At 48.1% G+C, this 23,444-nt stretch overlaps 1 protein-coding gene across 1 annotated transcript; it reads left to right on the forward strand.

Annotated features, from left to right (window-relative positions):
- The first annotated feature begins 522 nt into the window (after nt 1–522).
- Nucleotides 523–23,296, forward strand: SLC9A6 (solute carrier family 9 member A6). The gene is made up of 16 exons (XM_069867335.1): nt 523–782; nt 6,166–6,365; nt 6,738–6,815; nt 7,445–7,521; nt 8,449–8,561; nt 10,897–11,002; nt 13,909–14,050; nt 14,278–14,383; nt 14,610–14,698; nt 14,920–15,033; nt 16,619–16,730; nt 17,195–17,348; nt 17,523–17,553; nt 18,717–18,796; nt 19,420–19,525; nt 19,904–23,296. Exons 1-16 carry the CDS (start codon nt 554–556, stop codon nt 20,177–20,179), a joined length of 2,013 nt encoding a protein of 670 aa, XP_069723436.1. The 5' UTR covers nt 523–553; the 3' UTR covers nt 20,180–23,296.
- Nucleotides 23,297–23,444: the final 148 nt, after the last annotated feature.

Consider the following 23,444-nt stretch of genomic DNA (forward strand, 5'->3'; position numbering starts at 1 on the left):
GAGGGAGCTGGCCTCCTCCCAAGTGACAGGGGACAGGACGAGAGGGAATGGCCTCAAGCTCCGCCAGGGGAGGTTTAGGCTGGACATTAAGAAAAAAAATTTCACGGAAAGGGTCATTGGTCCATGGCAGAGGCTGCCCAGGGAGGGGGTTGAGTCCCCTTCCCTGAGGGGTTTAAGGGACGGGTGGATGAGGTGCTGAGGGACATGGGTTAGTGATTGATGGGAATGGTTGGACTCGATGATCCTGGGTGTCCTTTCCAACCTAGTGATTCTGTGATAATAAATTTATATTCCTGCTTCTTTTGCAGTTCAACAAGCAGCCTGCGTATTCCAGGGTGCATTCAGTAAATGTAATAAAAAGAAGAAACACGAAGTGCCCGGCAGGGGTGGGACTGGGAGGTCCGGGGGCTCCAGGCTCCATCGTCTCCCTCCCGATCCGGAATCCCCGCTCCGGGTCCGCCCTCCCGTCCCGTCCCGATCCGGATTCCGGGCTCCGGGCGCGCGCGCTGCCCGCGGCGCCTGCGCGCGGGGCGGTTCCGGCGGGGCCGGGGCGATGGCGGCTCCGGGGCGGTGGGCGCGGGGGGCGGCGGGGGCCGCGCTGCGCCCCGGGGCGCTGGAGGAGGAGATCGTGTCCGAGAAGGCGGCGGAGGAGAGCCACCGGCAGGACAGCGCCAACCTGCTCGTCTTCATCCTGCTGCTCACCCTCACCATCCTCACCATCTGGCTCTTCAAGCACCGCCGCGCGCGATTCCTGCACGAGACCGGGCTCGCCATGATCTACGGTGAGGGGCGGCGGCACCCCCGGCCCCTGAGAACCGGTCCCGAGCGCCGGGAGCCCCGGGAGAACCAGTCCCGAGCGCTGGGAGCCCCATACAAACCAGTCCCGGCTCCACACTGGGCCAGCTGGGTTGATGCCTGAGCCCTCACCTTTGTGGCAGCGCTGTTGGGGACCAGCAGACCCCCATGTCCCTCTCTGATGCTCGGTGTTTGCAGGGATCCAGGCACACACACCGCATCCCAGCCCAGCCCTGGCTGCTCCCGTCTTGCTGGGGTGGCTGGGTTGTGTGCCCTGTCCTGGCTCACCCCGTGGCGGGCGTTGTCTTGGTGTTGATGGAGGGAGGGATGGTTGTTTTCTAAACCCTAGGTATTGAGGGCAGTGCTACTAAAAAATCTTTGGTGGTGAGGAACTGGTGAGGTTTTCCCAGGCAGCCTTGCCGTGGGAGATGCACTGTGCCGGCTGTTGATGGAAGGAGGGTTGGTTGTTTCCAAACCCTAGATCTCAAGGGCAGCGTTACTCCAGAATTTCCAGTGGTGAGGAACTGGTTGGGTTTTCCGCAGTGGCCGCAGCGTGGGTGAAGCTGGTGGGGCTGGGGTTTACCATGTGCTAAATGGGCTTGAAACTGTGCCTCTGAGCACCAGCAAGTTCCACTGCCGTGCTCCAAGGCAGAGAGTGGGGCCACAAGTCTATGTAGGCAGGTTTTGCCCCAGTCAGGAGCCTTGTGTCCCATGTGCTGAGACGGAAGATTGTGTGTCCACCCTATGTTTACAGCACCTGAATTTCCAGAAGTTGTCCAAGAAAAGTGGAGAGGCCGTATGGGGACATGCTCCCACCCTTTGATGACTCGGGTCTGCGGGGCCAGCAGCCTTATGTCCTGCTGCTCGGGGACCTGTGTGCACAAGCTCCTACTTTTGGTGTTCCTCCTCCTGCTGTGACAGGACCTCTTGGAGAGATGCTCTGTGTGTACTCCCACAAGAAGTGGAGTGACGCCAGGGGTATGGCTCCACAGTTATTTGGATTTTAGTGGTAGCCTATGATTTACTGGAGGGGATGTGGCCTCATGAAGCAGCCTTAACTACAGTATGGAGATGCCATACGTGGCTCTGCCCAGATTATCTAGCATAATTTGGAGTTCAGCCAAAGTAGGACTCGGAGTTGTGCTGGGCGAGTGACTAACGCAGCCATGGACCTTTATCTAGGCGGGATTTGTTGAGTTTAGGATTGAGAAAGCGTCTTCTGCTGAGCGCTGTGTCTCTCTGTGCTGTCCTTGCCTTTGCTGGGGGTGGGTGATGTGTGACCAAGCCTGGTCTGAGCAGACGTGTAGCCAAGTCCCCCTCTCGGAAAGCTTTCTGCTGTAGGCTCTGTCTTGGACCACTTGTGCCATTGGTTTCTGTGATCCTAAATTTCAGTTAATGGGAAGTGTCCTTCCAGACGAAGGGGCGGAGACACATTGGCCCAGAGGCACAAAATACCAGTTTGCCTTTTTGGATTCCTGCGAGCCACTGCTGAGGCGGGTGCGGGTGTTGCTGACCTCCTGCCTGGGGCGGGGGTGCTCACCTGCCTGACATGGGAGCTGTGCTGAGGGAGCGCGTGCTTCCAGCATGGAAGGACCTCCTTCTGCCCCAGAGCTCGCCAGTGCGCTGACGTGCTGTTCCTTTCATGCTTTCAAAATTGCCCTTAACCTTGTTCTTCTCCTGGAGTTTTCTTCCTCCTGGTCCTCTGTTCTCCTCTTGCTCTCAGAGGACAACTGGGGTTGTTTGAGTCTCCTGTCAATCTGTAAAACACACTTTTTCTGTCTGCTCTTTTGCACGCTGTGCTTAGGAATCGCTGGCTAGTTTGGTAGTGTTACCCATCTGGTCATGCAGAAAATCTGGCTTTTTTTTCCCCCTCTATCAAGGCTTTTGGCATTCCATTCTCAGGTTGTGACAGCTGCCATAGGAAAAGGCATGTGTAGTTTCCTAAGGAGTGGGGAGATGCCATTGTTTTACTGTGACAACTTAAAAGCTGCAGGGAGCAAAGCAGGTACCGCTTCTGCTTTGCTGTCCCCAGCCCCTTGTGATGCTTTCAACCCGCTGAGATGCTTTCAGCCCCGCGAGACTTGGGGAAAATGTGGAAGTGCAGCAGCAGGCAGGCTGCAAAACAAACAGATCCCAAAATCTGGGCAAGAGAAGCAAGTTGTAAAAGCCTGTCTTTTTCTAATACCTCCCCCAACAGCTAAGTCAAATAAAATTTTGCATACATCCTGTCCTGCTGAAAGACATCAGAGTTTCAGTGTTTTTACTGGAAGTTATAAGCTCTTGCTCCAGGTGGATTTATGTCTTACAAGTCATGCTGTTGGCTCGGAGCTGGTGCTCAAGAGCTGGGCACAGGCTGGAGTCACTTCACGGTGACAGGCCAGAGGCGTTCAGTAGCCTCTAAGCTTCATTCCAGTGTTTAAAATGAGGTTCCCGCATCCAAGGCACTCAACATTTAGAATGATTAATTGAACAATCTTGTTTCAGTTCTTCCACGGGTCTGATGGTGGATGCAGCAGGAGCTTCTCTAGGAGTTGTTTCCTTGTACTTGTTCCTACTTGGCCCCTGGACTGCATACGTCTAATTCGCTTGTTGGCAGGATGTCTTCAGTTGCTTGCTGCATTTCTTTTTCCTTTTGGTGTCCAGATTAACGCTTGCCTGGGGATCCTGTGTGCTTCCATTGTTGTTAAGTGCCCAAATGGTAATATGTTAGTCTTCATTTAAAACCTTACCTCGGAAATGTTCAACAGCACCTAAAAAAAAAGCCCATGGGCTTTTGTTCTTTTTAATGAAGTTGGGAGAAATGCAATGAGAGTAATCTCTTGCACTTTGCATAAAAGAACTCAGTTAATTTACCAGCTTTGCCTTTAGCTTCTCTACTCCTTGCAGCTTTCGGCTGGCAGCTTCCTTAGTGTCAAGTTCCCTCTGCTCGGCTCCCTCCCAGGGCTCAGTTTTGTAAAGCTTTTGGCTGCCAAGGCGTGTCGATACTGGCAGAGCAGCTCACAGGTTGCTGCTGGGATGATCCTTTGAGCTCTCAGAGAGTTTGAACCATTTCCTGAGAGATTCTCAGAACCAGGAGGACCTACCTGGTCCCCTGGGCTTGGTCCAGGCAGCCTGAGGCTGGGACTGGATTTGTTGTCTGGAGAAACTTGGCATCCGCATCAGCTTTGTCCCCGATGCCTCCAGTGAGCATTATTAGGTGGGGAGGGTTGATTAGAGGTTCACTCTAGAGGGGGGGCTGGTGGTGGGGGTCATCTGAGTGTTGGCGGAGTAATTGGTTTTGGGCAGAGCGAGTGTGCTTTCCTGCTAGGTAATTCTGATGGTATCTCTGCGTGGGGAGCTGCTGGTGGGGTGCTGGCTGGTTCCAGCACCAAGAGCCCTTTGTGCAAATGTGTATTTGCATGTGGGTGTCCTCCCATCGTGGTCTGGAGAGCTCTGGGAGCCTCCCAGGGGGTGTGTTCCAGGGCAAGATAAAATGTTTGATTTTTGGAGCCCCATCTGCAGTGGTGTTAGCAGATATTGTAGGTTTATGGGTCTGTTTTCTCTTGTCCTATTCCTAGCCAGAGTGGGCATTTGGCTGTGACTGGCATGCGGGACTGGGAACAGCTGCCCGAGTGAGTGAGATGCGAGGACCAGCAGGGGTGTTATCAGATGTAGCACCGCCCTGGGACAGGGATTGGGAGTGGAGAGGTGGGTGAGTCAGGATCCTTTCTGAATTCCCAGCAGCAATTCCATCCGTCCTTCCTGCCTCTCATCTCAAAGTGCTGAGCCTGGGTGATTAAAAGGATCGTTGGATGGGTTTCCTTCCAGCTGAGAAAAGACAGGCAACTGCTGCTGCTGGAGGATTCCGACTCCCACATGAAGTTCTAAAATAAACTTCTTTTTTTTTTTAAAAGAGGACTTAAAAAAAGCCAGTCCAGGTACCTCTGGAGGGCTGCGTAGTGTGGTGTACCTGGTGCTACCTGCTCCATAGGAATGGAAGAGCAGTTGCAAGGGTAGAAGGTAAATGAACTCTCCAGCCTGGCTTTCCTCCCTTTCATCCAGGGCATGCTGTATGTGCTGGGGTTGTGCAGAGTCCCATCCGGCACTTCAGAGCTCCTGCCCAGGCTCTGCTCCTGTGAGACGGCGGCAGAGGAAGAGTTTGATGTTCCCTTGGGTCGGGGTTGTGCCCTGCCTGTAGGAAAGCGCAGAACAAAATCTTAATTAAGGCAACAGTAAAGAAGCAGGAGCATCCTGGGAGGCAAACGGAGAAGCTTTCAGAGTCTTGCGGTCTCCGTTTATTTCCCACGTGTCTGAAAGCTTTTCATAAATGTGTGGTTCAGAGATGGGGTTAGGATCCAGAATTTCTGTGGCGGCTTAGCGCTGCCTTAATCGAGGAATTTCCAAACCCTTTTGTGCTGAAGGCTACGTGGAAAGGTGTCTTGTGGGACATCCCTCCTCCCCAGCCTGCAGATGTCAAAAAGCTCTGCCAGGAGAGCACTCAGAACACCATGTGGGTGAGAAGGAGCCAGAGGAGCCTGCTCCGCGTGAATGCCATTAATCTGGGTGCGAGACCTTAGAGTGCAGCCCATCAGCTGTGCTGCAAGTGAAAAATGCCATATAAACTGCTGACTTGCAAATTACACCACGATTTTCCTGCACAGCAGCTGAGCTAGAGGCAGCATTGGCTCATGGATGGGGCTGCCCTGGGGCTGCTGCTCATGGTGCAGAGCTGAAGCTTGCAGGGGGCAAGGAGCAGATCCAGATGATTGGTCTGGATTGGGAAACTTCCATGGTTTTCAGGAAGTGGGAATAGCTGCTGTGTGCTGCAAAAGCTCTCAGGTGCAGGAGGAGGCTGCAGTATCTTATGAAAGATGCTCACTACCCTCAAGGCATTCCTGTTGGTTGCTTGGTACTTTTTTTGATCCCTTACAAAAATGAAGGATTTAATGTGTTTCTGTAGTGGCAAAACATGATGCTGTCAGGTTTCCATGTGCAGCGTGCATAGTCTGGGCACATGTCAGCAGCACCTTGCCCAGGTTTCCAGCCATGTGCCAGCAATGACAGGATGTTTGCCCTAAGAAAAGCAGTGTGCTCTGAGAGCTGGCTGTACACCGCAATACAGCGAGGGTCTGGTTGGTTGATGGGTAATTAAAAGCCTTCAGGACCAGTCCATGCCTGGTGTTAGAAAGTGTGCGCAAGCATGGAGTGTTTGCATGGCTCACTGGAGGATGTGGGTGGTTTAATATCACTTGGACAATTATTTGGATGGTGGTTGTACTCAGCAGCTGAGAGGGTCAGGATCCTGGCATGCCTGATGCTGCATCCCGTGCTCAAAGAGATCATCCCAGGAGTTTGTTGTGGCTCGTTTCACTAGCGTGTGTCCCTTTGCAGGGGTCCTGGTCGGTGTGGTCCTGCGCTATGGCATCCACGTCCCCAGCGACGTCAACAACGTGACACTGAGCTGCCAAGTGCAAACCAGTCCTGCCACGCTGCTGGTGAACGTCAGCGGAAAGTACTATGAGTACACCCTGAAAGGGGAAATCAGCGCCCAGGAGCTCAATAATGTCCAGGATAATGAGATGCTGAGAAAGGTAAGAGAGTCGGCAGCTGGAGAGTGAGTGATGCTCCCCCCTCCCTCCATGGGGATGGGTCCTGTATCTGCTGAATTAAGTTATGTTTTTTTTTAAATTGTTTTTTTTTTTAACCTCATTTGGACTGTGATCAGGTATAAAATCTACGTTGAACACAAGGTAATGAAACTCTGCATTCAGCGGATCTTAATTTAAGCTGTGTCTCCAAAAGATCCCGCACACACTCTCAACGTCCACCTGGCAGCATTTCATCTGTTGGGAGTACAGGGTTTCCTCCATATATTTTACGTGATGTTCTTATCTGTGTTTTCTCTTGCAAATTCTTAAGAAACTATTTAACTATTGTTTTCTTTTTTTTTTTTTTTTAAACAGGTGACTTTTGATCCTGAAGTATTTTTCAACATTTTGCTTCCTCCAATTATATTTTATGCAGGCTACAGCTTGAAGAGGGTACGTGCCTTTACAGTGCTTGTGATTTTAGTTCCTCTGCCTCCAGTGCATTTGTAATACTTGAGAGTGCTTTAATGCTTGCTCAGCAGGCCAAGGCTGCAGAGCTGGGTACGGTTTCTCGCAGTACATGTGGGATTGTAGGAAGCTGGGCTGAGAGTGCCCCAGTGGGTCTCGTCTGTCCCACTGCCCTGGGAAGGGTCAGTGCCTTTTCCAGCATGAGTTTGTGCAGTGGTTTTTGAGGTCAGCTGGGCCATTTCAGCCATCCTTAGTTTTGAAACGCATAGGAGAGTGGGAAGGTTTTAGAAAGCAGCAGCTCTACAAAATACTGATTTGGAAGGAGAGGAAAATGATCCTGTTTAGCTTGCAGGAGAAGGAATGAGGCATGCTGCTGGGTTGGGAAATCAGTTCCCAGGACTTGGAATAGCACTTTAAGTACATGGGTACAAGAAAATGATATGTTCATGTTCATTAATGCTGCATTAACATCTGCGGGTCTGGCAGCGTACAGTGTTGTGGTGGGCACTGTTGAGCTGTGCTTGTCCAGCTCATGGGTGCCTGTGCAGGCTTGAAATAAATAGTTAGCAAAATATAATTCAGGTTTTTGGTTTTGTTTTTTTTCCTCCTTCTAGAGGCACTTCTTCAGAAACTTGGGATCTATCCTAGCATATGCTTTTCTCGGCACTGCTATTTCCTGCCTGGTGATCGGGTGAGTAGTTGGAGCTGGTGTGGTTCTCCTGTGGGGGTTTGAGCCGTGCTCAGAGGCAGTGCCCTGAGCCCAGAGCTGTGGCTGCTAATCCCAGCCCTGAAAGATCACACGGGCTCTCTGCTACTGCGGCTCAGCAGCGGCAAGTAATACTATTTACTGCCCAAACTCTTTCTATGTGGACAGGTCGATGGCTGTCTAGTTGCATAGTGCTTTCTCAGCATACCATACAGAATATTTATATACATGGCAAGCAAAGTTTCACAATTCTTTGAAGATTCTCTTGAAAAAACAGTCAATAACTTCAAATTACTGAAAGCCCAGCCTAACAAGTGTGAGACACCAGAGTAGAGGGCAGGATGGTAAATGCATGTCCTGTCCTTACTTGCTGCAAGCAGATGCCTAGTGAGCACAGATTGTGTTTCAAACTATTTATCCCTGTGTGCAGAGGGAACTAGATGATTCCTGCTCTGAATAGTAGCACACGGGCTGGCGTAGGGTGTTTTCCACTGGTAAGTCCAGTGGATTCAAGCAAACTCAGCATCCGTATTATCTCTTCCTCACTGAAAATTTCAGCCATTTCAAAGTCAGGCCAAGGTCATTCTGCTGAAATGTGTTAATGTGAAACACTGCAAAGCGATTGTGAGACCCCATGAGCCTGGCTGCTGCTTTTCTTCAGCTGTGTTACGCTCGTGGAGGAGTTTTGGTCCTGGTTCCTTGCTGACACTGTGTTTGTGGTCCAGTGCAGCGGGCGCTTTGGTGTGTGTGGTCCTGGGGTTTCACCAAGCTCAGCTCACACAGTGCAGTTCTTGGTGTTCCTACACTTGGATAACTTTTGGGATTAATCTGGCAAGTTCAGGGCAATTGAGGCCATTTGAAAGTAATTTTAATGCACTGCAGAGATGAGTAATTGCTTTTTCTAATCACCAGCTCTGTTGTGTATGGCTGCGTGGCACTGATGAAAGTCACAGGGCAGCTTGGGGGAGACTTCTACTTCACTGACTGCCTCCTCTTTGGTGCCATCGTATCGGCTACTGACCCAGGTATGTTAGATGGGTATCCTTTCCTTCATTTTGATTCTTTTTGAGTTGTGGTGAAGTAGGGAAGAAAGTCTGAAACCCCTGTGAGTTCCATCCTTTTGAATTTTGGAGTTTAATTTATTTGTGACATTCTTAGAGGTCAAATTTGTCTCCACGCCTTTTTATTTCCTTCCAATTATGTGTAGTGTCCCTTCCAGACTTCTGCTTTCCTGAATTTTTGTTTGCAGCGGAGTCCTAGGCAGTCCCTTTTTTAACTTCACTGGGGTTTGGGACAGGTCTGCTGTGTCTCTGCCGTCCTGCGCAAACAGATTATGCTGAACAAGATGTGTAATGTGGGGAGGGTTCAGTTGGAAGTTTTAGTTTAGTGATTTTGTTTTGTTTCCACTTGGGTGTGATTTTGGAAGGCACTTATCTAATTTAAAATTGATCTTAGTGAGCAATACCAAGGACAGTTCGGACATCTTGATCTACTGATGTGCTTTGTAAATCAAAACTATGAAAAACATGCCTTGTCCAACTGAATTTTACTTAGTTTAGGATTGTTTTTACATGGTAGCTGTTTATTGGCATGTTCCAACTTCACCTATAAACACAGGACCACAAAAAAGCCTCTCTGTCCTCCTGCCCTTTGCTGAACAGGGCTTGAATTTCTTCCTTTTCAGCCTGGCTACTCCATTTGAGTCTGGTGGGGCTGGGGGTGGTAGCATCACCTACTTCCTGACGTTACCGTAACTTTGGGAGGACTTTATATGTGCAGATATTTGTCAGTTTTGTATAGAAGGAGAGATTGCATGCCTGAATAAGACAAGTCATCTGCCCTTTTGAAGCAAATGCCAGTGGCTGTCATTTCCAGATTAAGTAGAACTTTTACCTGCTCATCTTAACAATGAGTCATTTCTGTTTTCAAAGGCAAAATGAGGAGCATTGTATTTATAGGCATATATGCAAGAATAACGCTGCAGACATAACCTGCAGCATAATGTGGCAGTAGCCACACCCGTCTGCCAGGTGGAGATGCGAGGTGTGCATTTCCCATGAGTTTTTAATAATTTATTTCTTACGTTTCCCTAAGATTTGCCAGGTAGTGGCGTGGCTACAATTGGTGATATTTTTATTTTAAAAAGAAAAAAACTTAAAGAACAAGCTAAAGTGATTTCCCAGCTTCTCTTGAGTGTGTTTTGTATGGGTGGGCATTCAAGCCACGGGTTCCTTTAGCAGGGAGCTGTTTCCATGTGGCTGTGAGGTCCAGCATTGTCCCTGTAACTTAGCTGGAGGGTCAACATCGAGGAGGGGCATGTTTGCAAAGCGAGGAGCACCTCACCGATGTGATGCTGGTGTGGTAGACCTGACAGCAAATGCGCAGAGGCCAGACGAGGACCGTGGGTAGAAGTAACACTTAAAAATGTTGCAGATGATCTGTTGGTGTTCTGTCCCTTCTTCATGCTTAATAATGGGAACAAGGAGATTTTACAGGTGAAAAAGGAGTTTCCCTGTGCATAGGTGCGCTGAACTCCCTTCAGTGGGCACAGATGAGTCCCTGAATACTATTTTAAAGGACTTTCAGAGATGTTGATTGGAATTAGCTCAGCCCTCTGTGGCAGATGGACCTTTGCGTGATGCACCACATGTTGTATCTCACTTGCTTTAGATGATGTGGGTTTTTTGCAACACTGATACATAAAAGCTGCTGCGTTTTCATTATCTTCTTGGAGTCGCTGGATTGTGGAGGGGCTTGAGGGCATTCTGATCTCTGCAGTGTAGCTATAAATCACAAGAAACCCCTATTGAGCTATTACCTCGCTTTTTCCAGTAAGGTGTGAAATATTAACACATCAGTGCTGGCATTTCCAGTGTGTCAACCTGTATTGAATCTGAGGATTTTTCTTGGAGTATGAGGGATGGAAGGAGAAGACAGCTGTCATCCTGGACAAGCCTGCATCCTCCTGGCCTTCTGCAAGGGGAGGAAGGCTCTGCCTGATGCTCTGAGCAACCGGCAGCCCAAAAGACAGACAGCTTGTGTCAGCATGCGACCATGGTCCAGCCCACGAGCTCAGACCCTCAGGAAGCTCAGAGTGGAGTTTGTGCGTCTCTTCATGAAAGACTTCATAGACCTAATGCTCAGGATGTCTTTTAGTAAAAGGGGGAGGGAAATAATAAAGCAAATACAAACCTTGAAGAGCAGGACTAGCAAAGAAAGCATGGGGGGTGGCTGGCACCATTGCTGCGGAGGGGCACAGAGGTGCAAGAAAGCAGCTTTCTAAAAAAGGGGTGTTTTGTCTTTGATTACGCCAAAATAACATCACCTTTTTGAATGTCTCTCTATTTTTCTATTTGTCAGTGACTGTTCTTGCCATATTCCATGAACTCCAGGTTGATGTTGAGCTGTATGCCCTTCTCTTTGGCGAAAGCGTCCTCAATGATGCCGTTGCCATAGTGCTGTCTTCGTAAGTGTGTTCTGTTTTTATTTTTTATCATTATGTTTGTTACATGTCAGGTGTTGGGAGGGAGCTGCCTGGCCTTGCTCCTGTAAAACAGGAGCATTGGTGTTTGCAAGGGCAGATTTTCATGGTAAATATCCCCAAAAGTGCTAGTGACCTTCTGGTGCATCTCCTCATTGCAGACCACAGCTTGGGGTTGCGGTTTGTCCTTACAACTTCCCCCTGCACGGTGGATAGTTTTGGTTTGCTTTTATGGCCAGTTGAGCCAGCTAGAAGGAAGTTTTTATGTCCCTCTGAAACAGGAAAAGCACCATGTCTGCTTTTCAGCTACACAATCCCGCTGGAACACCTTGCTGGTACTTTCGCTCCTAACTATCTTTCCTCCCATCCTCAAAAACCTGCTGTTGTTTAGGTGGAAATAGTTGGTGAAGCAGCTGTTTCCTTTCTCTCTGCACTCTCTGTGCATAAAGAAGATGGTATTTCTCATAGCTGGAGTTATTACCCTGGACTGAACATGTGGGAAACTTGCTGGCTTTCTAAAGAATGTTTTATATTCTTTAATATTTTGTGTTCTCTGCATGTAGGGCTTATCTTATCTGCATTTTCAGTGTGTTGTCATCATTGGAGTGTGTTTGGAAATATATAATATCTACAATGGTGACAGGTTAACGTGTAACTAAGGCTAATGCAGAAAATGCAGCACAGGGCAGCCCTGGTCAGTGCTGAAGGTATCAGTTGGTGCAGGTAGCTCAAAGACAACCTTGAGTTGCCTGGACACAACCGTATCTTGGGTGCAAGGAGGAGGTGAGAGCCTCTTGCTCCAGGGAGGAGAGCTCCTCCAAGAGCAGCCCACAGGACCTGTTTGTGGTTCCCCTTTTTTCAATTTAGTTTGGCATTTGCGTGTTTCACAGAAGAGGCTTCAGTGGGGAACCGCCCTGGGACAGTTCTGCTCCTGGAAGCAGAAGACTTGTTCCCCAGTTAGGAGACATAGGGGTGAGTTGGAAGACAGAGAGTTGCAAGGTTTCTGGGCAAGCAGGCTGTGTTGATGGAGGAGCTGGGAGACAGCTGGTGGTGGGTCCTGCCTCATCCCACGAGGTGAAGAGGGGCTCCAGCTGTGGCTGTTCGAATGTGTAGATTCAGTGATTGCATCGATAAGCACCGTCAGCTCCTTGCACATGGTGAAAGTGAGCATTGTGAGCACTGTCCCCATGCCGAGGGAAAACGAGGAGCCAGGGGATGGCAATACCACGAGCTGGGACTCCTCCAGTTTCTGCTGCAAGCCCTGAGGGCACCTCCTCCCCTCTTCCAGTGCTGGTCAGATATCTGTTCCTCTGCCTGGGGAGCAGGATCGGTGCCTTTCTGTTCCTGCCTTGTTCTCTCCGGGGCTGCCCTGGCTTGGCAGCAGGGAACTGGTTGACTGATGAAGAGGAATTGAACCCAGAACTGAAAGCTGGTGAGCAGCAAGTTGCCAGGGCTGTGGTTCAGGAGCAGTAAGGTAAATGCAGCCACGAGGGCTCTGCCTCCTTCTTCTGAAGGGAGGTTTCACAGGGGCTAAGTGCCACAGGGAGCCCTGTGGGCAAGTACAGGGGAAATAAAGCACGCAAAGGGCAGCTGGCAATAATGTCTTATTAGCAATGCAAAAAGCAAAACCAGAAGGAAAACTGTTAACAGGTTAGAGTGCAAACCCAACATCCAAACAGTCGGTTTTGGAGGGGAAACGAAACCCGTCTGGACTTAAAAAGAACCCCAAGTCCCAGAATAAAAGCACATTGCTGAGTGGGAAGTAGAGGTAAAGGACGATGCAGAAGAATGAAATGTATTAAAATTAGGGAAATTTAGCAAGAGAAGTGATCCATGACGTGTTGGAAAGGGGAGGATTGTCATTCGTGTTACAGAAAAATGTTGGTGTGTAGTTAGGGTTGTTGCAGGGGCCAGTAACTTTCTGTTCCAGCATAACTAGGGAGGTTAAACAGTGACTGTTCAAAGTTCGCATCTGAGAGTTTTCACAGAGCCAGCTGAGGGATTGCTAACTCGGAAGTTAATGTTTTGGGTAAGTTTGCGTTGAAGAAAACATGGAGGATTTAGATTAAAAGGTGTTTTAGGAGATGGATAGGGGACACCTGTATCTCAGCCTTTCCAAATAAAGCAATGGAACAGTTGATGCAAGGCTCAGCTCATCAGGAGTTCAGAGGGAGCAGATTCGAAGATGGGATCAGCCTGGCGGACCAATTGGCTATTTAATCACGAAGATCTGTTGGGCTGTGGTGGATGAAGATAATAGCATTGCTGTAGTGAACCAGCACCATACCATTTGCCTTGCTGCCCTCTGCTATTTCACTTCAGAACTCAGAGCAGTGCAAAATAAATGTAGTGCATGTTAAATGTGGTAAAATGGCATAACTTGCAGTTCTCCAGGGGATATTCACATCAGCCGCCTCTCTGGAGTGGATGGAGAAATGTACGCTTCCCACTTGAATGCTTTGTGGTCCCAGAGTGTCTGATTTTGTAGAGAGCTGATGCCAGACCCCACAGATACCATCACAAATGACTGACTGTCACCTAGCAAACATATTAGCAGGAGATTGTACAAGAGATGGGCTCTGGTCCGGTGCTCTCTAACATCTAGAAGGAGCAAATGCAGAGCCTTGTCTAAGAGGGGCAGCTGAACTGCAGAAAGTTGGCCAGGACCAAAGGGGATCCCAAACTCTCACGGGGCAAGCGTGATGCAGCTGCGTGCTGTGTTTGCAGAGGGACTGCAGTGTGGGGCTTGGGTTTTGTCTCCTTGATTTCTCAGGCTCAGTGTTTGTAGTGGTTGCAGCAGTTTGCAAAGCTTGTATAACACCGTGGAGGTGTCTTTCCCTCCAGACTATGCAGTGTTTTGTTCTTGTGTGTGCTTTTCCTCCCTCTTTCAGTTCAATTGTTGCGTACCAGCCAGCAGGCGACAACAGCCACACGTTTGATGTCACAGCAATGTTCAAGTCCATTGGGATCTTCCTGGGGATATTCAGTGGATCTTTTGCAATGGGAGCAGCTACTGGAGTCGTGACAGCTTTAATATCCTTTCTGTTGTTTTTTTTCCAACTATTTCCATAACAGCTGCTTTTTTGTCTGCACTGCATTTCACCCAGACCCACTGCTTCAGAATTCTATTTCCTTAAATTAATGAAAGACAATGCCATAGCATTTTTAAGGGCAGGCTATGGAGTGTTGCTGTGATACACAGGAGCTGATATCCTCTTAGCCTACAGTTTTTCTCCAAATTGTCCTTAACCATCTTCAACGTCACCAAGTTCACCAAACTTCGGGAGTTCCCATTGCTGGAGACTGGCTTGTTCTTCTTGATGTCCTGGAGCACCTTCCTGCTGGCCGAAGCATGTGGCTTTACAGGCAAGCTCCAGCACAGCCCTGCATCTGGGACGGAGATCTGCAGGGATGATGGGCCTGTTGAGTTTTCCTTCTCCCAGAATCAATTGCAGCCAGGGCTTTCCCTCTGCTTTCAGAAATTTAATTATTCTGGGTTCTGGGTTTATTGCGTGAAGTCCCCTGCGCTGCTGGGGTGCAGCTCAGCTCCTTTTTCATGCCCAGGACTCTAATGTGATGCTCTGCTCCTCAGGTGTGGTGGCCGTACTCTTCTGTGGGATCACACAGGCCCATTATACCTATAACAACTTATCTACAGAGTCCCAACACAGAACTAAGCAGGTGAGAGCTCCTTGGCCCACCTTAATTCAGCTTCTCTGAATTTCCAATTTGATGTTTTTTCCTCCCCTCTAGCTAGAATTAGGTGCATCTGTCTTTCTGCAGATGGATTTTAACTTGTGTTGCTTCCGCAGAAGTATTTATTGTGTGATGGATAGGCTAACATGTTTTTCTTATAAAATCTGTTGTGTCTAACTCACTTTTAATTTGTTTTTCTCTTTCAGTTGTTTGAGCTTCTGAATTTCTTGGCAGAAAACTTCATCTTCTCCTACATGGGACTTGCACTGTTCACCTTCCAGAACCACGTCTTTAACCCTACTTTTGTGGTGGGGGCTTTCGTATCCTTTGGAGACCATAAGACAAAAAAAAAAAGGGAGAGATGCCTCATTCCCAATTCATGTTTTTCATTCAAATGTGTGGGGTTTTCTTCAGTCAGTCTAGCATTATTTTTAAAAGGGGATTTCTCCTTCATAGTGGTGCCTTTGCTGGTTATTTTAAGCAGATGGAGATTCTTTTCCCAGCTTTACTACTTTTTTTGCTTCCCCCTGTTTTATCTTCTCTTGTGGGCATTCAAATCAGCTCGTACAGGGATTCTGTGTTCAATGTGAACGTGTAGCTGAAGCACCAGGCTTCGATATGTAGCAGCACGGCACCAGACGTGGCTTTGCAAATGGGGACAACCTGGCATAGCTGTTTATTTCCTCTTTTCTCTGCTATTCCATTCAGTTAACTCTGAAAAAAAGCTTTTTTTTGTCAAATAATACAGTTAAAGTGACAGTAGATGCCTCTGAATGATGTAATGAGATAGGATTTTCCCTTCTGCGGGCTGATGCTAATGGAAACGAGCTATTGGCCCTGGGATGACTCAGAAAAACAAGGATTTTGAAGGATTTTGTTTTTCATATCGCAGGGAAGGCAGTTCAGATGTGCAGAATTATTTTCACCCTTGGCCTACAGTGAAGCAGTTTTATACTGATAAATAAAATGTTGTTATCTTTGCCACTGCTGGCATGTGGGTTTGCAGGGGGGTCTGCTGGATTGCCCTAATGAGCTTTTGGAGGGTTGCAGTGGGGTGAAGGGAGTTGAGAGCAGAGAAATGCCATATGGATGTTAGATTGAAATTTCGTGCTGTGCCTCTTTGGTAGGAACTGGCTGACTCGCCGATGAAATAGCTCATTCATGAAAGAGATCATGAAATACGTCTCTTATGCAAATTCATGATGTTCAGGAAAGAACATAAAAGCTGGAAGCATATCCATATTATTCAAGGCTGTGCTGAATACTGGCTTCAAGATTATTTTTGCCATCTGGGTGCAAAAAAAAGACACAGCTTCAAAGAAAAAAGCAATATGAAGGGGCTCGTGATTCTTGTATCTCACAGGATATGAAAACAGAAAGAGTATTAGATTTTTTTTTTTCCTTCTCAACTGATGCTGCTTTCATTTTGCTGAATTATCCTTGGGAATGGGACTTGGCTTAAAGCTTCAAACCCAGCTGTGAAGTGTGGCGTGCCGGCAAATGTCAGAAGGGTTGTGGTATCTCTGATAACTTGAGCTTCGCAGAGGACAAAGAATTTTTGGGATGGAAAACTAGCCTGTCAGGGAAAGCATAAAGTAGGAAATGGTGGTTTTTCTCTTCTCTCACTTGTCTAACCTGCCCTCTCATAGTGTCCCTTGTTTATTTATGCTTGTCTCGGTATGATATTTGTGAATGCAATGCATGCTTTGCTTCAGTGAGGCAGTAGCATGCTCTTCCCACCCTGCTGTAGCACTCAGAACTGGGTTGTTATCTTTGCGTCCAGAGGACTGGTGTTTCCAGGCTCCTCAGCATTTCTGTCAGGCAGTAGAAATTGGCTCTGTGTGCAGAGATGGGGTGCGATGGGAGACATAGGAAAAGCAATTTCCTTAACATGTGCAAATATAGCTTGCTATCTTCCTAGGAAGAGCTGCCAATATTTACCCACTGTCATTTTTACTGAATTTGGGGAGAAGAAATAAGATTGGAACAAATTTACAGCATATGATGATGTTTGCTGGTACGTTATTACATCCTTGCCTCCAGCCATGTGGCCAACCTGCACTTCTTCACCCCTGAGCACCTGGAAATATTCCTTATTCAACTGTAAACCCCTTAGGGGCACTGTCTGGAGCAGAGGCTGGCCTGGAAAGGGCTCGGTGGTGTGTGCGCCCCAGGTTTGAGATGTAGAAATGAGCTCCTCCGGCTGCGCGCTTGAGGGCACGGCGTGGGGCAGGAAAAGGGTTTGCTTTTCTGGGCTGGGAAAGAATGGCCACAATCCCAGCGGTCACAGCATGTGCTTGAGTCATCACTGTTAAAGTGCTGTGGTCTCTGGTGGTAGATGTCCCATCCGAGGGACAGGACGAGGGACAGGACGGCATGGGGGAGCAGTGTGATGTAAATCCCAGGTGGGGAAGCCTGTTGGGGGTGGGGCTGCCTGTGCTGTGGGCTAACGCAACTCCTCTGCTGTCCCTTCCCCGTCAGGGCTGCGAGGAGCCATGGCGTTTGCCTTGGCCATCCGTGACACAGCCACCTACGCCCGGCAGATGATGTTCAGCACGACGCTCCTCATCGTCTTCTTTACAGTGTGGGTTTTTGGTGGGGGCACCACAGCCATGCTGTCCTGCCTGAATATCCGGTGAGTGCGGCATGCGTGGGGCTTTCCTGGCACAGCACTTCCTCTTGTTCTTCCCACTCTTAACATTAATTTTTAAGAGACAAGGGGAAGATTGTGTTCTTCCCCTCCTAGACCACAGCATGTACCAGCCTGGCATTACTGGTGCTAACCCTGTGCTTGTTTTCTCCTCCACAGAGTTGGTGTGGACGCGGATCAGGAGAACGTGGTGAGTATGGCACTGCCAGGCAGCCTCTGTTGAGGACTTTGCACTGGCTTGTTGGTGCAGAGATTACGTTGAGACGCTGTGAATGCCCGTTTATACTCTGCTCTCTTCCAGCTGTAGGAGAGTGTTTAGCTCCTTTGGTGAAAGAGTTTGCAGTCAATGGGTGTCATGGGTTTTCTGTGGTTATAATGAGGCTGCTTTTATTCACTTGGAAAGAAGGGCATAGAAGAAACACTGTTTAGTCTACATCACTGCTGCAACAGATTCCACCTCTCCCTTGCTGGGTTTGAAAAAAATACCAAAATGTGCATGACGTGGAGGCTTTCTGCCTCATCCTGGTTTCCAGAGCAGTGCAAGAACATCATTTACTGACTCCTTTTATGTAGAATTTTCTGTCCTTCTTTTACCCCGGGCTGCGTTCAACCTTGCCCCCTGGCACCACTGACCATACTGAGATAAATGCTGGAGCCCTGCAGCGTCGGGGCTTTCCTGCCTGGTAGACCTGAGCTGTGTCACTTGTGCGTCTGCAGCCCAGTCATGCTGTGGCTCTCCTTGGTTTCATTGTGGGTTCTGTGCCTTGGAGGTTCGTTTTATTCAGTTATTTATTGAGTGGCTCACCTCCTGGAGAGAAAGTGTCAAACACTAAAGGCAGCCCAGAGCTATAAATCTGAAAGCCAAATTTCTGTGAAATATGTAGTTGTACTCATAGTCAGTTTTATATTTTTTCTCCCAACTAAAAGGAAGCCAGGAGTCCCCATTCTTTGCATACAAAAATCTCAGGCAAGATTTGATGTAGATTGGACCTGTCAGTCACTATTAAATGTGATGTCTAGATGCAGCTGCTTGCTCTGAAGTACTGTGAACCTTGAAGCCAGAAACTAGAAGGCTCTAATAGAAAAATGGTCACTCTGAGGTTTGATACCACCTCCCTGAGGTTGCTGTGTGCTGCTAAATGCAGAGTGTGGTGCTGGAAGCACCTTCAACCTGTTGTGGTCTGAACAGCCTTATACACGCTGCCACCCAAAGGTTTCTTCTGAAGAGGCAGTAGGAGGGTGTGTGTCTTCATCCAGCCCCTGGGGATAACCTGGTGCCCGTTGGGGCTCCTGGCCCTGGTCTTGTTTGTGGCACGTTGCCTTGCTGCTGTTTGATGTTTTGCTCTCCTGCAGGGTGTCCCGGAGAGCGAGAGGAGGAGTACGAAGGCAGAAAGTGCCTGGCTCTTCCGCATGTGGTACAACTTCGATCACAAGTATCCTTGGATGGTGGTTGGCACGTGCTGTGCCAAGTTCGTCTGCCTGAGCAGCTCCATTGACTTGGGGCGTGACTCACTCCCCGCTTAGCAGAGCTTTCCCGTCACACTGATGTGATTCACACCTCCTCGTGTCTGCAGCTGCGAGAAAGGACCATCTCCACCTGCCATTACTGGGAATGCAGCAATAGCTTGGTTTGAAGCTGGGCTCTCCAAGGCTGAAAGCCCAGGGAGTCCCCAGTCCCAGTGGCAGACAGGCCTAAGGGCAGGGGATCTTCTCATTTGTACCTCTCCTGCTAGATCCATGCCCATCCTCCCTTGCAAATGCTTTGCCACGAGTTAGTGGAGGAGCAATTTGTCAGGCTAAGAGGCACAGGATGTGATGGGATGGGTGATGCTGCCAGGCTTTTCTTACCGAGAGTGTCCTGGTCCACACATGTCCCACTGTATTGGGTCACATTCATGTTGCTCATCTCGATAATTTTTGTGCTTCCAGGGACTTTTATTTCTTTCCTTCCTGTGATTTCCTTGATACACCGAGTCCCTTGCTGCTGCTTCTGCAGCCCACCCCTTGGCTTAACAGCATCGTTCTCTTCCTCTCTCTTCCTTAACCCTCTCTGTAGCTACCTAAAGCCTCTGCTGACACACAGCGGTCCTCCTCTGACGACCACGCTTCCAGGGTGCTGCGGGCCTATTGCCCGGTGCCTGACGAGTCCGCAAGCGTATGAAGTGAGTCCATCAGTGTCTTTCTGTCATGGTGTCCGAGGAGTTTTGATATGTTTATATTTCTGTGTAGCTTTTGGATGCTGCAAAGAGCATCTGGGAGCCTGGGAGAAAGCGGGGCTGAGGGATGAGCTAATTCCTGTGAGCATTTTGCTTTTACAGCTGTTTGGTCATGAAGGAACTCGTAGTGTGTTCATGGTGGTTCCTCACTGACTGGCTCAGTGCAGCGGTCGCAGAGATGTGTGTGGCACATCTGCTTATGGCCACAGTGCAGGGGAGTCTATGATTCAATGTCTTTATCTGCTTGTTCACTGCCACCGTGCGATGGCAAACGTAGCTATTCAGGAAGAGCTAAAAAGCACTTTCCTCCTTATTGTTGCCCAGAATCAAGAACAGCTGAAGGACGATGACTCTGACCTCATTTTGAACGACGGGGACATCAGTCTGACCTACGGGGATTCCACTGTCAACACCGACTCTGTCGCATCCAGCGGCACGTCGCGGCGATTCGTGGGAAACAGCTCTGAAGATGCGCTCGATCGGGAGCTTGCTTTTGGGGACCATGAACTTGTAATCCGGGGGACGCGCCTGGTTCTTCCCATGGACGATTCGGAGCCACCGTCAAACGTCCTGGATAGTGCAAGACACGGTCCAGCATAAGGTTGCTTGGTTTAATTGACAGTAATATTTGCATATATGATCAAGAAATATGTACTGCCTAAAGTCTAATGCATGTCTCAAAATGTCTAAGCTGTATAAATATTATTTATATGGTGTCAGAAGAATATAAATATTCTCTGCCAAGCACTTGTAAAGAACAAGCTGCAAATTTAAGTTAAAAACTGTGTTGACTGCACTGTGTAGGGTGGAACTGTTTTAACGTAAGAGTCTTTTGCACACAGTGAGCTTCTTTAACGTATGATTTGATGAAAGGTTTAGTTCCCAGCTGGGTAAGTAAAGGAGCGGACTCCCTGTTCATTGTCTGAGCCTGGGAGAGGAGGTAGGGAGGTTCTGGTGAGAAGTGGAAATCGCTTTCTATTCAGATGAGGAATGTTTTAAGTTTTGGTTTTGTTTTGGTTTTTTTCCTGTCTCTGGTCTTTGGATAGTCACACTTGAGATATCAGCGAAAAATCTGCCCACAGACCCTCTTGCCAGGCAGCGGCTTGTGATAAACTTGTTCGCTTTGTAGGAACCTGAGCTGACACCTGGAGACTTTGTGCTGTTCAGTGGGCCTCTGCCCTCCTGACAGGCACCGGCCAAAGCTGATGGCAAACGCTGCAGGTGTCTGGCTGCTCGGATGGGAGCAGGAGGGAGGGATGGCTTGTGTCTGTAGTCACTTTCACGAGAAAGAAGTGGTCCCACAAAAGCTACACCAGGCATGCACAAATTTTAGGGCTGAGCCCATCTTTCAGTTGTGGCTCAAGCAGCTTTCTGGAACCAGCCATCAAATCCTCAACTAAATTTCACATTTGGGAAGCCACTGTGTCTTTGTGTGAGCAAATCCCTTCTCCTGCAGTCACAGACGTAGCTGAGATGTGCAGAGCTACTGCGGTTGCACGCAGGGTCATGGAGCCTGGTCGACCTTGAACGTGAGCTTTATGGCTCCAGACTGACGCTGTACCTCCAGACCTCACCAGAGGTACTGAGCATCTCGGTGCTGCCGAAGGGGAGTTGTCCGTCCATCCTCTTGTATAGTAAAAAAAATCATTGCACTTTGTTTTAATAACTCCTTAGCATGCTGTGTGTCTGTAATCCCCACCCACCCACGTGATCTCTCTTGTATCTCTTACCATTTAATGAGAAATGTTCACGAGTTGATTTTTCTGTTGTTGTTTTTGGGATTTTTAAATTTTAATTTTTATTTTCCAAGGAAGAGCACAGAACAATTTGCGATTTCACACTAGTGTTACAGGATTTACTCTGTAGTTATGGGAATGGCTAAAGGGGCACAGTGAAACGGTTAACCCTGACATCCTTTTTATTTTACTCCTGGAAAGGAGGAATCACAGAAATTTACTGTATGTACTTTTATTGTCTATTTTAGCTGCAGTTTTGCTATACAAACCTTTCAGGGTTATCAGTGCACTACAGGCCCCTTCTGGAGTTAACCCTCTCCAGAGGGCTTAAACAGAGGTGTTTAAAAAGAAAATATATGAAAAAGAGCTGGGTGAGTCTGAGCACTCACAGCTCCTATTAGCTTTCCTTGGAACAGACTCTGCTGCTCGGGGGATCCGATCCCAAGGCTGCAGAGCAGTGTCCCCAGGGCTGTTTTCCCCAGCATTACCCAAGAGTTGGAGGAGACAGGAAATATTGAAATTCCCAGTGTATGTGTATAGTTGAGAAAACAAATTTACACATTTTTTTTTTTCTTTTCATTTTCTCAGGTCTAAGTAATATTGCCTTAAATTTACGGATGTCAAACTAATTATTTTGGCAGTTTATCCCCAAGAAAATGCTTTTTTTCCCCCATTCTGAACAAAATGTATAAGCGTTGCCATAGGACTCCTCTAGAAGTGGGGGGTAACGCTCTGTTTATATTTAGATAGGGCATCTTCCTTGCACCAGTCAATGGCAGTCTTGCTGTTAACGTAGCTGTTGGATTAGCGCTAGCCTCTTTGTTTCCTGCTATGCAGGAATTCCATAAAGTGTGCATTTTATATGATGTCTGTAACTTAACTTCATGTGTTTAAAAAAAACAAAAAGGAAAAAAAAATAAAAGTAGGTACCTGTCGACTTTCTGTTTACTGCATCACTTCTACATCCTGTTTTATGTTTGTTTTGCCTTTTTGAAGAGGTATGATAAATAACTACCTTTTGTTTTTTCCTGTAGAATCTGACTATGAATTCAATTTACAAAGCAGACGGAGGTGCCGAAGGGCTCTGCTCCCCCTGGGAGCCCCTGCTCCCATCCCCAGGCACAGCGCCGGGCTCCCCCCATCGCAATCCCCAGCTGAGGTGCAGATTTGCAGCCGAGGGCTGCGAGATGCCCACAGCACAACATTTTACTGGTAGCCTCCTTCTCTTTCTCTGACCCTTTAACTTCAATAATTTATCTGCTCTCATTAAGCTTGCCAACACATTACCATAAGCCTCAGCTTGTCGCCACTGACGGTTGTTAGTACATTAGAGAAAAAAAAAAGAGTGATAAATGGTGATTTTATGGGTTACCTGTGAACTCTTACAATCCATACATAATATAACCAGGACTGTTTTGAGTAGTCTTAGTGGATGAATGAATCTAAGCTGCAGTTCAGGAGCAATTTAATAAATGACTTGGGTTCATCCTCTGGTGATTATTTTCTTTGTCCTGCTGCAGCAGAGAATACATGAATGCCTGGTTTTCAGATGCAGAGCCCTGAGGGCTTGCGTGTCGATGAAATTAAGGGTACCTTGCAGAATTGGGCCCCAAGACTTTTTGCCAAATAGATAAAGACAGCCCCCAGGAGGGAGTTTACAGCTTAGAGAAGGTGCTCTTCTTCTGTAAATTGAATTTTCATGGTTTTTGCACACGAAAAAACATTGTAGGTAAAGTTATGATTTGTTCTAGTACTGTCGATCTGTGTGGTAATGGCATTAATTCCGTAGTTGTGGTGTTTGTGCAGCTGATCTGTGATAGCTGATGATCACTATTGGACCTTCTGTTTACACTGACTAAATCCTTTACTGTGGCGTTGTACTGTGAAAGAAGGATTATGGGCCTATAAATTTTTTTTTTTCTGGAATTGTGTGTATCTTTTCATTAATTCACATGGAAATAAACCTGTAGCAAAGTGACGACGTGCTGGTTGACCTTCTCAGACCAGTTTGTTCCTGGCTTTTGGCTGGTGGGTGAGGCAGCAGCCATGGAAGCGAGAGCTGAACGCTGAGGGCTGCTGGGCTGGGAGCTCCTGCCTTCACTCCCAGCTCCTGAGACACAGCTGAGCCT

The sequence above is a fragment of the Phaenicophaeus curvirostris genome, chromosome 13 (genome assembly GCF_032191515.1).
Source record: "Phaenicophaeus curvirostris isolate KB17595 chromosome 13, BPBGC_Pcur_1.0, whole genome shotgun sequence".
Taxonomy (NCBI): domain Eukaryota; kingdom Metazoa; phylum Chordata; class Aves; order Cuculiformes; family Cuculidae; genus Phaenicophaeus; species Phaenicophaeus curvirostris.

Coding starts and splice junctions, on each gene's coding strand:
- SLC9A6 (XM_069867335.1), top strand. CDS start 554: ATGGCGGCTCCGGGGCGGTGGGCGCGGGGGGCGGCGGGGGCCGCGCTG. Junction 6,366..6,737: donor ATAATGAGATGCTGAGAAAG/GTAAGAGAGTCG, acceptor TTTTTTAAACAG/GTGACTTTTGATCCTGAAGT. Junction 17,554..18,716: donor ACGCGGATCAGGAGAACGTG/GTGAGTATGGCA, acceptor GCTCTCCTGCAG/GGTGTCCCGGAGAGCGAGAG.